The 15820-nt window shown below is 33.5% G+C and overlaps 2 protein-coding genes across 5 annotated transcripts in view; one reads left to right on the forward strand and one right to left on the reverse strand.

Moving 5' to 3' along the window:
- Positions 1–1016: 1016 nt before the first annotated feature.
- LOC124537444 (nicalin-1) lies at positions 1017–9508 on the reverse strand. The gene is made up of 10 exons (XM_047114283.1): positions 9215–9508; positions 8437–8624; positions 7002–7188; positions 6554–6684; positions 5927–6139; positions 5432–5653; positions 4308–4475; positions 3561–3651; positions 2315–2444; positions 1017–1670 (listed from the first exon to the last, which is right to left on the reverse strand). Exons 1-10 carry the CDS (start codon positions 9387–9389, stop codon positions 1529–1531), a joined length of 1647 nt encoding a protein of 548 aa, XP_046970239.1. The 5' UTR covers positions 9390–9508; the 3' UTR covers positions 1017–1528.
- A 5081-nt stretch (positions 9509–14589) lies between these two features.
- The window catches only part of LOC124537451 (sodium/potassium/calcium exchanger Nckx30C), a 108883-nt gene continuing 107652 nt past the window's right edge, over positions 14590–15820 (forward strand). For 3 of the 4 annotated variants that reach the window (XM_047114299.1, XM_047114300.1, XM_047114301.1), the window contains exon 1: positions 14590–15321. In XM_047114299.1, the coding sequence (XP_046970255.1) occupies positions 14614–15321 (708 nt within the window). In that variant the 5' untranslated portion in view covers positions 14590–14613. The remainder of the gene's footprint in view (positions 15322–15820) is intronic. The other variant, XM_047114302.1, reaches the window with a different exon arrangement.

The raw sequence follows: 15820 nt of genomic DNA on the forward strand, positions 1-15820 counted from the left end.
GTTAATCGTTGAAACATTTATTCTTATAATATTGGCAGTTAAAGTGAGAAAGACTATAGAAAAAAAAAATTGTCTATGCTACTCTATACTACATACAACATTATTTGGATATAAATCATTTGAATTTTATTATAGATCGAACTGTTTGTAACGTTTATTGATTTTTTTATTGTTTTCAAAATCATTTAAGAATTATAAGATATTATAATCTGACAATTAAACAGCCATATAGGTAACTAAAAACTATTCTCGCCTATATTAGACTTATCTTAGTCCATATTTCTCACAATTAAATAAAGAAATAAAAAATGACACATGTCAATTTGCATGACATTTAACTTTTTAAATATTTATGTTAACTTTAAGGAAAAGGTATCAAAACGTACAGCCGTAATATTTGTTTTTATTTGATATTTTATCAGCTGTATTTTATGTATAGCGCGACTTACAAACTATGATCATTGGTGATAGAATGAACAATTAAATATTAAGAGTTATCTTCGTGATTTTTTTATATAATTAAATTGTATGAGCATTGTTTTAAACTATGTAAATTTAATGTAATCAAGGAACTTACGGACGGCAAATAATCAACTTCATTATGCAATGATATATTAATAATAAATATTGAAGATATTCAAGTTATAACTTGTTTCATTATGGGTTTTGTTTAAAAGAACTGCTTAAAAACAAACACTTGTTAAAATTATCAATATTCATGAGTGTTTAATGTTACTGGGCGATATTAAAAAAAGTGACATTTTATAATGTTGCTATACAAAAAATTAAAATGATAAAATAATCTTTCAAACAGGAATTAACTGAAAAATCGAGTCTTTTTAAACGACAAATATTTCATTAGGTAACTAATACCTAATAATATATTAAAAATTATTATGTTTTTTGTAAAACAAATAAAATTTGTATTTTCTTTACTCATTAGTGCTGCCAAATATAAAAAAAACCTAAATATGCATTTCAACAAAAAAATGCTGCAAAATTGCAAATGCAAATTACTGATAATAATACTTACGATAAATTGTTTTAACGTCTTTTAATAAATAAAATTCACAGTTGTCTTAAAATTAGAAAACAGATTATATAACTCAAACATTAATTTGAGTAAATTTCTCTTATAATCTACATTTATTACTTGTGTCTACTATCTATGTAATCAACAGAAAACATTTTTGGAATAATTATTGAACATATATTTATTACTAAATAAATTGAATCATGGTTATTGAGGAATTTTGCCGATTATTACTACAAAGGATCAAAATTTTATTAATTTATAAGAAAACCTACTTGTTTTTAAGTATAATGCGATACATTTATATCATAAACTAAAAGATTATATTGAATTTTTGCATTATTTCAAATGTACTTTATTTCCGTCTTCACATTAAGATCAAATCAATCTTCATTTTAATTTTATCAAATCATTGAAAATCTGATTTGCCAAACTGTACATTGTTATTCTATTATCGACTCTACAGCTTTTTGATAAAGTTGATAATCGTCTAACTTAATTAATTTTTACTTTACCGGTTATAACCTTGGCGTACTCCTCGTAGAACTTCGGGAAGAATTGTATCACGAAGTATACGAGGGTGAGGTACGCGATGATTGCGAGCGTCAGAATCAAGTCGAAAACTGCCGGTTTCACACTGGAATCGAAGAGTCAAAGAATTAATACACACAAGTATGCAAATAACATGATGATGTTATTTGGTGGTAGAGCTTTGTGCAAGCCCGTCTGGGTAGGTACCACCCACTCATCAGTTATTCTAACGCCAAACAACAGTACTCAGTATTGTTGTGTTCCGGTTTGAAGGGTGAGTCAGTGTAACTACAGGCACAAGGGACGTAACATCTTAGTTCCCAAGGTTAGTGACGCATTGACGATTTAAGGTATGGTTAATATTTTTTACAGCGTCATTGTCTATGGGTAATGGTGACCAATTACCACCAGATGCTCGTCCGCCAATCTATACCATAAAAAATGTACTCTGATAGAACATTTTTTATTTGAAACCCCACTGAGACAATATTTTATCAGTACAACTATACGTTCTTTCGAATGCGCCATATTTAATTTATTGTGACGTCACACATCCTGTCAACCATGGACGGTCAAACGACTTGGAACGCTTTGTAAATTGTTTGTCAAATCATCATATGTATAATGGGATCCGACAATTATAAATTATATTGTCTCATATTTACAAAAAACCAAAAAAAGATTTGAAGTCATATTCCCCCCCCCCCCCTTCCGCGTGTGCGGTCAAAGACAGTTCAGGGGCAGAGTTACCTGTAGACGTAGAGCAGTGCGCGCGTGGGCGCGTAGAGTGCGTATTCGGGCTCGCGCCGGTCCACGCCCGCCGCGCCCAGCGACGCCTCCATGTAGCGCGACAGCGCTCGCTCCAGCGCGCCCGACACGCCTGCGCACACGTTACACTTACACCCGTAACAAGGGCATACCATTCGATACAAGATATCGTAGATGATAAAAAAGCGTTGAGTTAATACTATTCGATACAAGATTTTGTAGATGATAAAAAAGCGTCGAGTTAATACCTGTTGACTTCCAGGCAGAATATTATTAATACTCTTTATTGCACTCAGAAATTTTAAATAGAAGTTTTAAACATGAAATTTTTGTTTGCAATACATTATAGTATGACACAAATTAGATGTAGCATCGGAAAATGCAATGGAAATGGAAAAAATGGAAAATAAAACCAATTACTGTCGATTTACACAACAAATAGAAATAGCTCCCTATCGCGCCATTCGACGCTATTTGTCGCTATAGATTCTCGCGTCAGAGAAAGCGAGTGCATGTAAATCGATGCGTCAAATTGACGAATATATTAAGTTATATGATATTACAAGTTATTACGTTTGTGCAAAGATCATATTCGCATGAGAAATAAATTTTGATAATTTGGGATAGCGTACTCAATTCGGATCGGTATTACGAATTTTATCGATGCGACATCGAAGTTGTATCGTACTATACATACATATATAATTGTATTTAACTAACACGACTGTATTTTTTAAATGTTGAAAAAGTAAACTACTGAGTTTCTCGCCGGTTCTTCTCGATCTACTTTCCGAACCGGTGGTAGCTTCACTTATTTGTAAAATGACGATTCAAAAGTAAAAACCTACTTGAATAAAATTTATTTTGATTTTGATCGCATAATACACGTAAATACTGCCGTGGTATAACTAAACCACCTGACATCGAATGCATTGCCAACTTTCAACATTTGATCGCATATTAATAAGAAAAAAAAGCTATCGTCATATATTTGCCATTTTTTGGTATCATGATTAGTTTTGCAAATAATTTTATGGTCGAATTGTAGTATCGATAAGTGACATACATTTTACATTCTTACCTCGTTTTTTGCTCATAATTGAGTTTAGTTAGATAACAGCATCATAGATATACCACGGCAGCATAATACTCTTACTCAATTCGATATAACTAAGTTATTCTTAAATTTATCTGAATTAAAAATAAATTAAACATATTCTATACAAACCTCCATTAGTCGTCGTCGTTATAATCTGTGGCGCTCGAGGTTGTGATGACAGGTATTTGTACCAATGTCTGATGGACGATTCATCTACGGTCTGCAAAACAATTAAAAAATACATTATTAACCACTTCATTAAACTTATTTTTACACCCATAAGGGATATAACATCTTAGTTCCCAGGGCTATTAGTGCATATATTTTGTAAGAAATGAAAAACAAATTATAGCACCAATGTCTACAAGCGATGGTAACCCTATCAAAAAATAAATTGCAGTGAATATTTTATAACATCCACTCATTGTAACTCGCCGCTAGATGGCGCACTGACATTTTCCTTACAAATGCATAGAGCTAATACTTGTTGACTAACCAGGCAGGATATATTACATACATATAAAATTGTATTTAACTAACATGACCTTGCATTTTTAAACGATGAAAAAGAATTTTTTGCCAGTCCTTCTCGGTGAAATCTGTATTCTGAACAGATGGTAGCTTCACTTGATAAAAGATGACGATTCCAATGTGCTTGTAACAGACTACTCAAATAAATTATATTTAAATTTAGATTTTGACAGATTACCATTACAAATTACTATTACATTTTTTATAATAAACTGAAATACTTGACTAACTAACTAACTAACTGCTTATTAACTACTATAAAACTAGACACAGCAAAAGTACTTCATCGTCTTTGGAACTGCCCTTGCCGGAGCCTCTATCCCATTAGTAGATTTGATGTCTTACCAATGCATCATCAAACAGCTCTGAATCCTCAGTGTTTTCCTCGTCGGTGAGGTTGTAGATGTGCGAGGCGAGCGCGCGAGCCGTCAGCTGCACGTTACTGATGAGAGTCTTCAGTGAGCTCTCCGACGGGGTGTCCAACACTGTACTCCGGGATGGATCCTTGTGACTCTGTGAAAAAAATAAAAAATTAATTTAAAAACTATCATATACTAATACTTCATTCAAGTGTTAGCATATTTATTTTAATATGATCATATTTTATTGTTTTAATGTATTAAAGTATTATCAGCATAAATAATTCGATTTAAATAGTTGTTACAATTTGCGTTGATTGTCAACATCCGGTTTTGACTAAATTGTTTTTTAAAATGGATCGAAACCGGATGTTGCTACAGTCGAAGGAGGGGCGTGTAAACATTAAATACTAGGAGTAAGCCTAAAAATGGTCATTCTAACTTATATTAAAATATTATATTAAAATTATATATAAGTAATTTGCAATAACATTGAAAATTGTAATGATCTGCTACGAGTGTTATATGAAAATAACTTTGTATGTGGTTCTGACTCATATGAATCTCATTTTCAATAAATAATGTCCTTTAAGGGACACTTGATGTGCAAACTTATTACCCCCTAGGTAGGTACCTAAAGAGTCGAGATGGCCCAGTGGTTAGAACGCGTGCATCTTAACCGATGATTGCGGGTTCAAACACAGGCAAGCACCGCTGATTCATGTGCTTAATTTGTCTTTATAATTCATCTCGTGCTCAGCGGTGAAGGAAAACATAATGAGGAAACCTGCATGTGACAAATTTCATAGAAATTCTGCGACATGTGTATTCCACCAACCCGCATTGGACAGCCTGGTGGAATATATTCCAAACCTTCTCCTCAAAGGGAGAGGAGGCCTTTAGCCCAGCAGTGGGAATTTACAGGCTGTTGTTGTTGTAGGTACCTCCCATTTATCACATATTCTACCAATAAGCAGCAATACTTTATACTGTACTTTGGTTTCAAGAGTGAATTATCCAGCATAACCTTAGTAAGATTACCCAGTTGCTGTACACATACCAACATTGTAAAAACTAAAATAAATAAATTAAGTATAAACATATTCGAACCTGCAAAGAACTGAGCGTAAAGGCAGTCATCCTCCTTATACTGAACCGTTCATGGTGCCATGCGAGTAGCTCATCGGCCAGGTTGATCTTCTTGTGGACAAGCGGTACACCCAGTCTTGCTTTCATGGATTGGGCCGGGGTTCCCGCTTTAGGTGGCTTTGATACGTGCATTGTGAGCGGTCCAGATGATATAGAGTCTAAGCACATTGCAAATGATATATCCTGTTGACAGAAAAGTGCATATTTATTAGGGCAATAAACAAAACTATAAAGATTTTTTATATTCAAGGCATTTCTTTTATAAATCTGTCCATACAAATTCTTTATTACATTTTGGAATAGAATAAAAATACATGTTATTTTTATGATCAAACTATATTTTAAGGACATTTATTTTTATTATTATAAACTTTAACCAGATAAATTTCTAGATTCATATAAATAAATGAAAGCAATTTAAATTGAATTACATCAGTAAAGCTACTAATAGCTTACCTGTAGCAAAGATGCATCCGATGAATCCAGTTGTTCCTCCAACCACTTTTTAGTTGCAAAGTAGTTCAATGAATGACCCGTTGACATAAGAACGAAGACAAGAGACGGGCCACCGCGAACGGCCACAGAGGAATACAGGCGAGAGAAGATACGCGCCAATTCCAATACTGCAACTGCACCAGAAGCGTTTGAGTCGGCACCGTTGGAGAGTTCCTGTAAAAGAAGTTTATAATTATCAACGCAGGTAGATTTAGAGACGGCAATTGTTTCAAAATCCAGTTGTATTGTATTGTACCAACAACAGCCTGTAAATTTCCCACTGAAATAAAACTAGCTATAACGGATTTGAATCGCGTATATTAATTATTTTTAACATCCTTGTCGAGACGTTTCGAACACTTTACAGTGTTCGTGGTCACGGGTAGACTAGTCACGGGTAGAAAAACGTCGGGATGTTAAAAATAATTAATATGCGCGATTCAAATCCGTTATAGCTAGTTTTATTTCAATGTGTAATCGCGAAAATTTAAGACAACATTAAATTTCCCACTGCTGGACAAAGCTTCCCATCCCCTTTAACAAGTTTTGGAATTGTATTGTACCAAGTGAAATAAATTTAAGACTGACCGGTATGATACTTGAAGAGTCATAATGTGCAGCGATCACAATGGTCTGTGGTGTGCTAGATCTGCCAACCAGTTTGCCGTGAATTGTCACAGGCTTCGAGTCAATTTTCTGAGGATTCGGTGCTGACACAACTAGAATAAAAATTATTAAAAGGTAATATATAAATTTTGCTTATTTTCTATGCATCAACAAATCATGCAATAGTAATCTGGTGTACATTATACAATAAATCTTTCGATTTAATAATAAAAATTTAATTTATTTAAAATTTAAGTTTCTCTAGTTACTTCATAAATTAAAATTCAGATAAAAGAGAAAGAATTGTAAACTGGTAATTATTTATTATGATATACATTTATGTATTTTTTATGATTGGATAATTAGTATTATAACAGTGAGTATAGTAGGAGGAAATGAATCATCACAAATAAAGCTTTCCAATTCTTACCTATCTGATAGCCATTAGACGAAACAGTGTTAAACATGGCTTCAAGAGCTGTTCCCGACTTATCATCAGTGATGAAGCTGTGCTGAAGATCTTTGATGATATCCTCAAACTCCGGAGTCCACTCGGCAAAATATACAGGAGCACTTATTTCTTGCTGCATCATCGCCATTTCCAAAAGTTTAATATGCTGAAAGAGATATGTGTATTTATTTAAAAATATTAATATTTATAGTTAGCTTACCTGTCAATAAATAGTTAAGATTAATATTAAAATTATTTTAATATGGAAATACTAGAGATTTTTTTAATAAGTCCTGTTATACTGATAGATATATATTTATAGAGCAGGAATTATGTAAAAAATACCATTTTATATACAAAACAAGTGAAGTTACTGTAATTTCAAATGACACAAAATAAAATCAAGGTCTAAAATAACTATATATAGTTAAATACCTATTATCTTATTCATTTAATAATAATCTACACCCAAGGTTTTACACTGTACATAATTTCACTGATACATCATTTTCAAAGTCAAAGATCATCATATTTACTGTGTACAGAAGGTTAAAATAAGGTAATAACTATATACTTAGTTTTTCAGATCACTGATGACCTACCTTAGCAGATCATATATCACTTATAGTTTAATAACTAGTAATAATATTGCATACATAAATCACACAACTATCAAAAACTATTAAAGAAACTACATTTAAGTTCAAGTACAAGATCCAGGAACTCTTTGACATAAAGAAAAGTAAGTAATTTATCAACCAGTAAATCTTGAACTATTCATTCGAAACAATCTCTAGTGAATATTTGAACATACCATGGTTATTGTAGTACACCACCGTTTATTATAAATTTAACTTCAAAGACAAAAAAAAAACAAAGTTTTTAACAAACAACAGAGCTGTCATTGTAGTATTTGTGATTTGATAAGATTAAATGTGAACTGAATTTTCATTTTAAGTATCTGATTTTTTTTTTTAACTGGGTCACTATTTGATATACTAAAATGCTTGGACTTTTTTTCAATTTTCACCACATATTTACATTAAATTAATTAGTTTTTTATTTATTTATTTATTTATGTACCAACAGAGTATACATAGAATTATATAAATGAAAAATGTGTAACTACAAAGGGATAACTTATCTCTAACAAGAGATCTCTTCCAGAAACCCTGAATCTAGTGGAGATTATTTGTAATACATATTTATGGTGTAGGTACAATATCAATTAGTTTTATATTATAAAATTCAAGTAGACTTAACGATAAATTAATATATTACACACTAAATACATTATATGTATATATTATTTTATAGATTTTATAAGTGTATGGGATGAATTTAGCATTGAATAAATATTTTACAATACAAGATAGTACTTAATAATGCTATTCAAATTAAAATATACACAAACCTCCTTTTGTTCATTTGTAAGCATTGTATCATTCTTTGGCAACACTAGTAGCAGAGCTCCAGCCTTGTTTCGGATTTCGACAAACTGGTCAATGGTGATATCCTGGATACGGGCAACAACGCAGTGACGGGACATGCTCCAGGAGGTCAAGGAACGGCCTTCGAGATTGAAGCTTGCACTGCGACATCCTATGTTCGGGACATAAATGTATGAATTTATTTTCCTATGTTTACTTTGACAATACAAAATTTACAACTAACCAAATAACCAAAGATCTATCTATCTAAACACTAGGAAATTCATAATACCTATATGACATTGAAGTCTAAATAATAAAATACATTGTACCATCATATTTATGTTACTTTGTACCACTTGACTGTTTGAATTGTATGCTAATTAGATGCAATTGAATGTTTTAATTTTTAGGAAATTTTAAATTAAACAAAACAGAATGTCAGTTACAATAACTTTAATGGGAAAAAGGATACGTAGTTTCGATACTTATTTTAATTTTATTTCAGTAATTCATAATAAATACAATGATGTTAAGATTATTGTACTGTCCTTTTTATGTAGTTAAACATTTATGATCAACGATATGTAATTAGGCTATCACTAAGCAAACATCTCAATATAAGAATCGTTTTATTAAACTAGAACTCAAAGATAAGATATTTTGTTTTTTTTTTTTTATTCCAACTCGAAATGCTATAACCTCAAAATACATCGATTTCCGATATTATAAATGGGACAAGCAATTATCAATTACACTTACCATGGGGTACGGTGTGTAGATCATATTGTTGCATTCTATACACAGAAAATTCATGTGAAGCGGCAACAGGGTTCGCGGGCGACATTATTATAAAAATAGGAAAAACGACTAGCAAATAATACGGTAGATATCCTTTAAATATTTCCGCAAAACCGTCCGCTTGGTCGAGCCACATTGTTGCAACTGTTTTGTACTCACTTTTTAAATAGAATTAACTCAAAATCAATTTTTATCAATAGAATCCCATTAACGAAACCTTACGTGTGATATTTCGGTCAATGACATTTACGTGACTTGACAGAGAGAAAATGATAAAAGTCTATTGTCTATACCAGCAACATTCCATTTTAAGCATCATGTATAGCAATAAAGTATCATGATATATTTATGATTTATTTAATTAAAACTATAAATTATTTTTTGATATCTATATATTATAACGTTGGGATCTTATATTTGATATTTCTAGTGAAAATTTTTAATAAGTAGTAGCAGGCATAATTTAGGCATCTGTAGGTATATTTTATTTTATTTTTCTCTTTATTTCGTATTTGTGGTTTCGGAACAAAGTTGCTACAATAATTTGAATAACATAAGTGGTAATATGCTTAATTACCTAAATTTTACAATTTCTCTATATCTCTATAACTCTATCTTACAAATTCTCATTAAAATTATTTTGATAATAGTTTCATTATATGCTTTGACGGACTCATTATTTTAAAATTTTAAACATGTATTCAACTTTTTATATACAGATAAAAAGATGAATAAATGGTTAAAATTGAAATCTATAATTTGGTTTTTTAACTTCATAACAGCGTAGCATAATATTCTGAATATCTTTAATTTCCAATGTAATTTTTTTTTCTAAAAAAGAATTGTTGTTTTTGTGAAGTGAAGTGCCGCTACTTGCCTACTTGCAGATTACAGATTCTAATCGGTTTCGCATAAATCTAATTATGGTTATTTAATTTTCTTGCGGATTATTCTTGCATTCTTGAGAAATCGTTGTACAGCCACTGTTATTGTGAGTAGATTTATCGAGTAGACTAGCGAACTTCTTTAAACTCTCCCAAATAAGGTCAATGGAATTATGATTCACCCTACACGAACTACCTTCAAAAGGACCACACTCCTGGGTACAATTTTGAGTCTATCCCTTCACATGTCGACGATAGAGTCTTCTGCAACCATCTGGTCATTTAAACATGCCCTAAGCTCATCGATGAATAATATAAAGAGCTTTGGATTTACTGTCTAAACAGGATGATGACAACTTTCATATTATTCCTGCACTCATGTTAATTCCCATGTTTACGTAAGGAAATTATTTCGTATGGGAGTTGAAATGATCAATCGGTCGCCGCGACTGGTGGTTACCTCGAGTTCTATCGGTTCCGAGCCTGCTTTTATAAGAACCGGTCTGTCCAAGCTTTCAGTATACTCTAGAAACCGTTGACTGGTATATATTTAAATTTCTAACAATCGTTCGTTTATCCATGCCTTCCTGAACGGAAATGAAGTATCCATATTTATGATTACGGAACTACTTTAAAAGAATCATAATAATCAATGTTATTGAGAACAATACTTTTGAGAGAAAATTACAATCACAATTGAGCAAAAAAAATTGTTTTTTGTTCAATTTTTTGGCTAAGCTTAATCTAAAAAGGGTGCACACATATCAAAAATATTACTTAGAATGTAATCCTGAAATTAAAGTCCAGTGGCAGTTTATGAGTCCGTCTGGGTATATTAATAACGTAATGCACTAACCAGTCGTATAAATTATATTAAAAATGAAAAACTATCATTTATATAGATACTATAAATGAATTCCGATTGATCGTAATTAATGTGTACGCGAATGACACAGCATTTTATGTTCGTAAGGAAGTCATAGCTATGGCGACATTACACCGATACGACAACTGCTAGATAGAAGATACCTTTATCTTCCTTCCAAAAAAAAACCATCTATGTAGTCTTAGTCATCTATGACGACGTCCGTGGTCGCCACTCCAAGGTCCTGGGTTCATTTCCCGGTCGATGTAGATAGATAATAATTAATTTTCATTGTCGTCTTGGGTCTGGATGTTTGTGGTACCGTCGTTACTTCTGATTTTTCATAACACAAGTGCTTTAGTTACTTACATTGGGATCAGAGTGATGTATGTGATTTTGTCTCATATTTATATATTGTTATCCGCGATACGGGGATCTTGAACCATTTTAATGGCCTTTAATTAAAGGCCATTAAAATTGAAGCATCTGCCTTCATCCACCGATACCTGTAGAGGCAATAATAGTCTCAATTGTGTTGGGAAGGACTAAACGGAGGAAACATCTCAATCGAGTGGGTCCTACCCCGACCAATAATTATCTGACATTACTCCATGTCCTCCCCTCATAATCCTCGAAGGGAGTCGCTCGCAAAAACCACTGTGCTAAATAGACAAATCTCCGTATACACCGTTGCCAAGATAGCCACTATACTAATATAACAAAGTGTAAAATTTGTTTGTTTATGTAAAGTAAAGTAAAAGCCTGTAAATTCCCCTACTGCTGGGATAAGGCCTCCTCTTCCATTAAGGAGAGGTTTTGGAACATATTCATACTACAGACCACGCTGTTTCAATGCGGGTTGGTGGAATTTCGATGAAACTAGACACATACATGTTTCCTCACGATGTTTTCCCTCACCGCCGAACACGAGACGAATTATAAACACAAATTAAGCACATATATATAGTAGTGCTTGCCTGGATTTAAACCCAATCATCGGTTAAGATGCAAGCGTTGTAACCACTGCGCCATCTCAGCAGTTTTGTTTATGTGTAAGGTAATACCCGAAAATAGAGACCTAATACGTACAAAAATGCTGTTAGAATGCGACATTATTGTATTTATATCTGATATGTTTCGCTGTTAATACCATAATTTTAGTCAGTGGCGGATTTGCAAATCTGCCGCTTACTAGTAGGCTAGTAGGTTATTCAATTTTTTTCGCCCCTACTTATTTGCAACATTTATGATTTGTGTTTGTTATATATGTTAAGGAGTAGGGATGCGTCAATCAAACGACCAGGCTAGTTACACACTGCTTTAATAGAACCGTTGCACCGGCGGGGACGCAGCCACACGCACACACGTAAACGCTTACTACATATATAACAGTGTTCTATCTTCCTCATTAGATCTGTTTTTTCCCGTTATTAGTATAATTATTAACTACGACATATTTCTGTCAGTTACTAGATTTATTTTTCCGATCCACTATGTAGAGACGAGTATACGCATTACGGACGTAATGTGTATACATATAGTTATAAATTCAGTTTTTTTTTATTTCTGTAAGATAATAACAAATTTGACTAAATCTGCCGCCCTAGGCTCCAGCGTACTTAGCCTATTGGTAAATCCGCCACTGACTTTGGATGCGTTCACGTATTGTAAAGAATTAGATATTAAATATATCAAATTATTTGACATCATATTTTATTAACCTTCAACTATTTGATTTGCTTTTTATATTTTCTTTTTTTTAATTCATCGTCATTTATGTGTATTTTTTAGTTAAGTGGAATTTTAATTGATTTATGTTTTCTTATATTTGTTTTTTTCTTTTAATTATAATTGTTTGTTTCCAAATAAATATATTTCGAAGTAAATTTCATTCGTTCTCTAGACATATTTATTTTTATTTGCACGGAGGACGTACAAAAGAACAGCAATAGTAACTTTGTCCTATCTTGCTCCGGAAACTAAGTTAATGTTCGCCCGTCACGAATCATACAGATTTTATCGACACAACACAACACTAATGTCGATACATACACAAGCCACTTTTCTTCGACGTAACATTTTAAAAAAAGAATACTTTTTAAATTTGGAAATTAGTGTTAATGAAGTGATTTGAAAGCGTACGTTCGAGTAAATGAAAAAGCCTTAAGTTAAGTCCACTTCAAACAAGCAAGGAAGCGTTGGGCGTGTAAAACAATGTTCAATGCAATCTATACTTTATTAATATGTAAATACGGTATACATTTGTACTAAGTGAAATTTGTTCTGAACGCGCATGATTCCTTGAACAAACGGCAGTTTTGTACGTCTTCATCATGCTATTTTAAGCCTTAATACCTTAATCGTAAAGTTTTATTTTATTAAACTTAACTTACTGTCGCACTACAGATGCGCTTCCGCGTTTTAAGGATTTTTGAAGTAGCTATTACAATGGTATACATAGTCTCCAGCGTAGTCCTTTAATAAAGGGTGATATTATGTTATATATGTTTAATTAAAACTCTATGTATAAAATCTTATATATTTACAATACTTGTATGTTTCTACAAGATACTACTATTAGTACTTGTGTAAAAATTAATGGCTTTAATTACTGTTTTATTTAATTGTAAGCTACATTTTTTTAAATTTATATGTACCTATTGTTTACTAACATAAGGTACTAGTAATAGTAGTAGTAGTAGTAATAGTAAGAATAAATAATAATTTAATAAAATAAATATATTATCATATTGTACGACGTGTAAGATACTACGGAGAAAATTAAGTACTTGGGATAATTAAACACAATATAAATAAAAAAGCACGTGAAATCTCACGTTTTTTAATCTGTAATTTCACAATGTGTAATGAATTATTTTACGTTTAGGATTAACTATTCTGTTTAGAAATTACATTAATTTTGTATTAAATCTTTTGTCATATTTGTTTTAATTATTATTCTCGTCACAAATCATAGATAATAAATATTATTGCGAGTACGTAGTGTAATTTTGTAGTATACGAATGCACGCATTGGAAGTGTTCCGTAGACTGTTTTTAGGGCAGGTCCATCCTCGTAGCGCGGAGCGGCGGCGCGGCGCAGTGCGGCGCTATCGAGCGGCGGCGCGCGGGGCGCGGGATAGAGCGGTGACTATCGATAATTTGACGATGTATCGATTATACTCGATTCTTGTTATTGCTTAATTACTAAGATTTTTGTTAGAAAGTCTATAAAAATCAGTCTATTCCATTTTTTTTATTATTATAACTCTTTTGTTAATTGTAATTTTATAATGTAATCTTGAATTTAATACGTTGTATTTTAATATTATTATATACACTATAAATAATAAATTAATGTTATTTGGAATACATTTAACTGCTTAAGTATAAGTGATAGAGCTTTCAATTTGCTACCTTTTTATGAGTAAAGGTGTACTTTAAATATTACTCTTATTAAAATGACCACAAAAACTCGATTATCGATTCTAAATTTTAAATTGTGCCATCCCGAATGTAGTCGAAATTCGGAAAAGAATAGTAATGTCGATAGCGATCGGGCCGCGTCGTATCTCGGCCGTCAGTGTGCTCGCAGCCCCCGGGAGCGCGGGATGGGTGGCGCGCTGCTGCTCGCGCTGCTGGCGGCGGCGCGGGCCGGCGAGCCCAACGCGACCGACCTCACCGCAACCGACTTCACCGACCTCGCCGCCCCCGACCCCGACCTCGAGGAGAGGACCCCGCTCTTCCCCGAGGACCTCTTCACCGAGGAGGAACGCCGTTCCGGCGCCATCGTCTTCCACGTGATAGGCATGGGCTACATGTTCGTGGCTCTCGCGATCGTTTGCGACGAGTTCTTCGTGCCCGCGCTGGACGTGATCATCGAGCGGCTGGCGATCAGGGACGACGTGGCCGGCGCCACCTTCATGGCAGCCGGCGGCTCGGCCCCCGAGCTGTTCACGTCCATTATTGGCGTGTTCGTGTCGTTCGACGACGTCGGCATAGGGACGATCGTCGGCTCAGCCGTGTTCAACATATTGTTCGTGATCGGTGCTTGCGCGCTGTTCTCGCGCACGACGCTGTCCCTCACCTGGTGGCCTCTCTTCCGCGACTGCACCTTTTACTCCATCAGCCTCCTTGTGTTGATATACTGTTTCCGTGATAATGTTATATACTGGCAGGAGGCGTTGGTACTGTTCTCTTTGTACGGAGCGTACGTGTTGTTCATGAGATGGAACCAGCAAGTGGAGAGGGCGGTGAAGAAGCTGATATACAAAAACAAGGTGACGAGAGTCAGGAGTACTGATCAGCTGATGCCTACGGTGAGCTCGCCCGCACAGACCTTGCATGCACTCGGACATGGATTTGGTTAACATATAAACGCACACTTTGATACAAATCTATCAGACAAAATTGGCACACTTATACCTGATACATCAAATCCATGTCGTTATAGGAAATAACTAGATAGAGCTTGTTACTTATTAGAAACATTAACCTATTCCATATACATATATATAATATTTATCGTATCGATGTCGTAAAACTCACATGAAACTAAAAAAATAATCATAAAATTACATCCATTAGGTTCTATTATTCAAACGCGTAACATTAACTTTAATCTAAGGATAATTTACCAACGTTCGTGATTTCTGAACGCAAACATGAAACGTTTAAAATATCGAAAACAAAGTAGCGTAAGCTTTAATTTGTAGATCAAGATATCTCGATTTTACTACATCGTTATTGAATTAATCATTTCGAGTATCAAAACAATCGACGTTTACGTGAGCTTCATTTGGTAATATGACGTCGGAA

Source organism: Vanessa cardui, chromosome 18, assembly GCF_905220365.1.
Source record: "Vanessa cardui chromosome 18, ilVanCard2.1, whole genome shotgun sequence".
NCBI classification, from domain to species: Eukaryota; Metazoa; Arthropoda; class Insecta; order Lepidoptera; family Nymphalidae; genus Vanessa; species Vanessa cardui.